At 48.7% G+C, this 6,000-nt stretch overlaps 1 protein-coding gene across 1 annotated transcript in view; it reads right to left on the reverse strand.

The window, feature by feature from the left end:
* Positions 1-5,745, reverse strand: part of LOC147094930 (cardiotrophin-2-like) — a 58,643-nt gene extending 52,898 nt beyond the window's left edge. The window contains exon 1 of the mRNA XM_085974554.1: positions 5,536-5,745. Coding sequence (XP_085830680.1) covers positions 5,536-5,626 — 91 coding nt within the window. The 5' untranslated portion in view covers positions 5,627-5,745. The remainder of the gene's footprint in view (positions 1-5,535) is intronic.
* Between the last annotated feature and the right edge of the window lie 255 nt (positions 5,746-6,000).

Here is a 6,000-nt window from a genome sequence, read left to right on the forward strand (position 1 = left end):
CAGCATTTGGTCCGTAGCCTTGTATGCTATGGCGTTTCAAGTGCTCATCCAAATGCTTCTTGAATGTTGAGGGTTCCTGCCTCTACCACCCTTTCAGGCAGTGAGTTCCAGATTCCAACCACCCTCTGGGTGAAAAAGTTCTTCCTCAAATCCCCTCTAAACCTCCTGCCCCTTACCTTGAATCTATGCCCCCTGGTTATTGACCCCTCTACTAAGGGGAAAAGCTCCTTTCTATCTACCCTATCTATGCCGCTCATAATTTTGTCCACCTCAATCAGGTCCCCCCTCAGCCTTCTCTGCTCCAGGGAAAACAACCCCAGCCTGTCCAGTCTCTCTTCATATCTGAAGCGCTCCAGCCCAGGTAACATCCTGGTGAATCTCCTCTGCACCCTCTCCAAAGCAATCACATCCTTCCTATAGTGTGGCGACCAGAACTGCACACAATATTCCAGCTGTGGCCTAACCAGCATTTTGTACAGTTCCATCATAACCTCCCTGCTCTTATATTCTATGCCTCAGCTAATGAAGGCAAGTATCTCATATGCCTTTTGTAGGGGGTTCCTCTTGCTCGTTCTGGTCTCCTGCCAGGCTTTGTGCAATAATTACCCTTGAATGGTTCGACCCACTCTCCCCTACGGTTCCAGACCTTGGACTTAGATGCAGAGAACTGTAGTGCAGAGAAAGGACTCAATAGACCAGGTTGAATAGCACGAAATGGATGCTTTTATTTTTAAACAGTTTGAAGCATTACAAAATACATGTCATAGGCACAGATTAAAGTAACTACAATCATGCACAAATTTATGAACTTGACTCTATGGAAATGGGGAACACACGGCACGTCGTAAAAGGGGAAACACATTACGATTTAACCTTACTCCCTCCCCTAAATACCTAAACTAAGCTTCGACTTGAGGAACTCGGGATCATGCTCACCACTATCAGAATCGCAAAAAGGGGTTCGCAGCCTTTCTGGCACAGCTTTCCGTCGTCACGTGGATTTGGAAACTTCTGGCGCAGCTTGTTTTTCTCTCTCTCTCAGGCGATGAGGCAGTGGACACAGCCTCGATGAGCGCTCGTCATGGCTGAAATCCACCAAGTCTGTTGTGGATTTGGGTTCATGGAACAGTCCCTGCCACCAATGTGATATTGAAGAAATGGATGCACGTGTCGAGGCCTTGCCTGGCTAGGCTCGGAATGTCCTTTTTATCCGACCTGGATCGTCGGTTTTTCCCGAGGGTGTCTTCTCCTTCGGCCTGGGTCGTCGATGATCTCCCGACAACAGCACCCGGGCCACCCTCGTTGTCTTCCCGTCGTGACCGAGCCTTGTCTGGCTGAACACCGACCACGTTGTCTTTTTCCCGAAGTTGTCCGTCTGAAGCGTCTTTATCGATTCCGAAGCTACCGAGGTGGAAGAGAGGGCAGGGCAGGCCATGCTGATGGACTTTTCAAAATCCATATGTATACCCTTTTGGGCCAGCCTTATCTCCCGCCAGATCATAGTCCAGTCTTTGTAATATTTTGGCGGGCAGAAATCTCTGCAGGGGCGCTTTGTCTTGTAACGGGAGCCAGTGATAACTTAACTGGCCTTCCTGGCCGATAATGTCTTTTAATGTCTTTTACATTGTCACCGTGACTTGGTTCGCATATTGATCGGTCTGGTGATTTCCCTTGATGGCTGTTAAACGGTTTCTCCTTTGTACATTAAATGGGTATAAGTGTTCATGCATTGTCCGCCCATATCTTGATGGGCCCCATCCTGTTTGCCTGAAACCGTCCTGTACTTAGAATCCATTGAATATGTATGCTGTTTCCCTGAGTTTCGGTTTCCCGATACTGGCTTTCGCGGGCTTACTGTTTTCAATCCACAAGCCTGTCTGGCTTGCAGTAACAGAAATCAAATGGTCCAGAAACTGATCACGAGGCCCGGCGGCCATTTTGTATGCCCTTTTATCAAAGGTTTTTCTGTGCAAGCTTACTTTGGTCAATAAACTGTCTTATTTTATCCTGTTTTCTTGCGTGATTATTGCTGAAAATTTCGAATCTTACACTTTTTAACCACCTTATCCACCTGCCCTGCTGCCTTCAGGGATCTATGTACATGCACACCAGGGTCCCTCTGATCCTCTGTCTTTCCTAGGGTCTTACCATTCATTGTGTATTCCCTTGCCTTGTTAGTCCCTCCAAAATGTATCACCTCACACTTTTCAGGGTTAAATTCCATTTGCCACTGTTCCGCCCATCTGACCAACCCATCTATATCGTCCTGCAGACTGAGGCTACCCTCCTCGCTATTTACCACCCCACCAATTTTCGTGTCATGTGCGAACTTACTGATCATACCTTTCACATTCACATCCAAATCATTAATGTAGACCACAAACAGCAAGGGACCCAGCACCCATCCCTGCGGTACACCATTGGACAGAGGCTTCCAGTCACAAAAACAACCTTCGACCATCACCCTCTGCCTTCTGCCACTAAGCCAGTTTTGTATCCAATGTGCCAAGGCACCCTGGATCCCATGGGCTCTTACCTTCTTGACCAGTCTCCGATGCGGGACTTTATCGAAAGCCTTACTGAAATCCATGTATACCACATCCACTGCGTTACCCTCATCCACACACCTAGCCACCCCCTCGAAAAATTCAATCAAATTAGTCAGACATGATCTTCCCTTGACAAAGCCATGCTGACTATCCCTGATTAATCCTTGCCTCTCCAAATGGAGACTAATTCTGTCCCTCAGAATTTTTTCCAATAATTTCCCTACCACTGATGTTAGGCTCACTGGCCTGTAATTCCCTGGTTTATCCCTACTACCCTTCTTGAATAATGATACTACGTTAGCTGTTCTCCAGTCCTCTGGCACATCCCCTGTGGCCAGAGAGGTTCTGAAAATTTGTGTCAGAGCCCCTGCAATCTCCTCCTTTGCCTCACACAGCAGCCTGGGATACATCTCGTCCGGGCCTGGGGATTTATCCACTTTTAAGCCTGCTAAAACCGCTAGTACCTCCTCCTTCTCGATGCTAATATGTTCAAGTATATCACAGTCCCCCTGCCCTATTTCTATGTCTACATCGTCCTTCTCCATAGTGAACACAGATGCAAAAGATTCATTTAAAACCCCACCTACATCTTCTGGCTCCACACACAGATTGCCACTTTGGCCCCTACTGGGCCCTACTCTTTCCCTAGTTAGCCTCTTGCCCTTAATATACTTATAAAACACCTTAGGATTTTCCTTTATTTTGCTTGTCAGTGTTATTTCATGGCCCCTCCTCACTCTCCTAATTTCTTTTTTAAGTATCCCCCTGCACTTTTTATACTCCTCTAGGGCTTCCGATGTCTTTAGTCCTTTGTATCTGCCAAAAGCCCCCCCTTTTTTTCCTAATCCATTCTCATATATCCCTTGACATCCAAGGTTCCCTGGGCTTGTTGGTCCCACCCTTGACCTTTACGGGAACATGTTGCCATTGTACTCTCTCAATTTCCTTTCTGACAGACTCCCATTGCTCCGATGTGGATTTTCTTACAAGTAGCTGATCCCAGTCCACTTTGGCCAGATCCTGCCGTATCAATTTAAAATCGGCCTTCCCCCAATTTATAACCTTTATTTCTGGTCCATCTCTGTCCTTTTCCATGACTACCTTAAAACTCACCGAATTATGGTCACTGTCACCAAAGTGCTCACCTACTAACACTTCTACCACTTGCCCGGCCACATTCCCTAGAATTAGGTCCAGTACCGCCCCCTCTTGTAGGACTTTCTACATGCTGGCTCAAAAAGATACAGAGTAAAGCTCCCTCTACACTGTCCCATCAAACACTCCCAGGGCAGGTACAGCACAGGTTAGATACAGAGTAAAGCTCCCTCTACACTGTCCCATCAAACACTCTCAGGGCAGGTACAGCACGGGTTAGATATAGAGTAAAGCTCCCTCTACACTGTCCCATCAAACACTCCCAGGGCAGGTACAGCACGGGTTAGATACAGAGTAAAGCCTAATCTACACTGTCCCATCAAACACTCCCAGGGCAGGTACAGCACAGGTTAGATACAGAGTAAAGCTCCCTCTACACTGTCCCATCAAACACTCCCAGGGCAGGTACAGCACAGGTTAGATACAGGGTAAAGCTCCCTCTACACTGTCCCATCAATCACTCTCAGGGCAGGTACAACACGGGTTAGATACAGAGTAAAGCTCCCTCTACACTGTCCCATCAAACACTCCCAGGGCAGGTACAGCACGGGTTAGATACAGAGTAAAGCTCCCTCTGCACTGTCCCATCAAGCACTCCCAGGGCAGGTACAGCACGGGTTAGATAAAGTGTAAAGCTCCCTCTGCACTGTCCCATCAAACACTCCCAGGGCAGGTACAGCACGGGATGGATACAGAGTAAATCTCCCTCTACACTGTCCCATCAAACACTCCCAGGGCAGGTACAGCACGGGTTAGATACAGAGTAAAGCTCCCTCTACATTGTCCCAAAAAACACTCCCAGGGCAGGTAGAGTACGGGTTAGATAGAGAGTAAAGCTCCCTCTACACTGCCCCATCAAACGCACCCAGGGCAGGTACAGCACAGGTTAGATACAGATTAAAACTCCCTCTACACTGCCCCAACAAACACTCCCAAGGCAGGTACAGCATGGTTTAGATACAGATTAAAACTCCCTCTACGCTGTCCCATCAAACACTCTCAGGGCAGGTACAGCACGGGTTAGATACAGAGTAAAGCTCCCTCTACATTGTCCCAAAAAACACTCCCAGGGCAGGTAGAGTACGGGTTAGATACAGAGTAAAGCTCCCTCTACACTGCCCCATCAAACGCACCCAGGGCAGGTACAGCACAGGTTAGATACAGATTAAAACTCCCTCTACACTGCCCCAACAAACACACCCAGGGCAGGTACAGCATGGTTTACATACAGATTAAAACTCCCTCTACACTGTCCCATCAAACACTCTCAGGGCAGGTACAGCACGGGTTAGATACAGAGTAAAGCTCCCTCTACACTGTCCCATCAAACACTCCCGGGGCAGGTACAGAAGTGGTTAGATACAGAGTAAAGCTCCCTCTACACTGTCCCATCAAACACACCCAGGGCACGTACAGCACGGGTTAGATACAGAGGAAACCTCACTCTGCACTTTCCCATCAAACACTCCCAGGGCTGGTACAGCACGGGTTCGATACAGAGTAAAGCTCTCTCTGCACTGTCCCATCAAACACTCTCAGGGCTGGTACAGCGCGGGTTAGATACAGAGTAAAGCTCCCTCTACACTGTCCCATCAAACACTCTCAGGGCTGGTACAGCACGGGTTAGATACAGAGTAAAGCTCCCTCTGCACTGTCCCAACAAACACTCCCAGGGCAGGTACAGCACGGGTTAGATACAGAGTAAAGCTCCCTCTACACTGTCCCATCAAACACTCCCAGGGCAGGTACAGCATGGTTTAGATACAGTGTAACGCTCCCTCTGCTCCGTGATCCTACGTATCTCCATGCCGTAAGCAGCGGTGTAACTCACGGTGGGAATTGACTGCTCGGGTGGACCTCCTGTTGCCCGGTTTTGCGGTGTGCCGGAGCTTGAAGCCACTGCGTGTTGTTGCCTGGTCCATTGTTGCGTTGGGTGAGTGGGGAGAGAAGGGTTGGCTTTTGCTGGGTTCAAGCTGACTGCCGTCCTCACCGATGTGGCACCGTGTCCAGTATGCAGAGTAGAATGGGAGAACTCACACAAACCCTGGCCAGGAGCCACCTCTCGGCTTTCATTAGCTTGAGACTGCCAGCTCCCTCCTCCTCACCTGATCTGGTTTCTGCCGCTCCTGGGTCACAGTGCACTTTCATTCTATTCTTTAAACCTAACCTCACCCAGGAGCAGGCGTGTGAGAGGCAGCTACCCTGTGAATAATGCAAAGCATAAGAGAGGGAGAGAGAGACTGAGAGAGAGAGAGAGAGGTAGAGAGAAAGAGACAGAGACACACATAGAGAGACA

The sequence above is a fragment of the Somniosus microcephalus genome, unplaced genomic scaffold (assembly GCF_052327205.1).
Source record: "Somniosus microcephalus isolate GS21.2 unplaced genomic scaffold, FLI_Smic_1.0 unresolved_chr1, whole genome shotgun sequence".
NCBI lineage: Eukaryota > Metazoa > Chordata > Chondrichthyes > Squaliformes > Somniosidae > Somniosus > Somniosus microcephalus.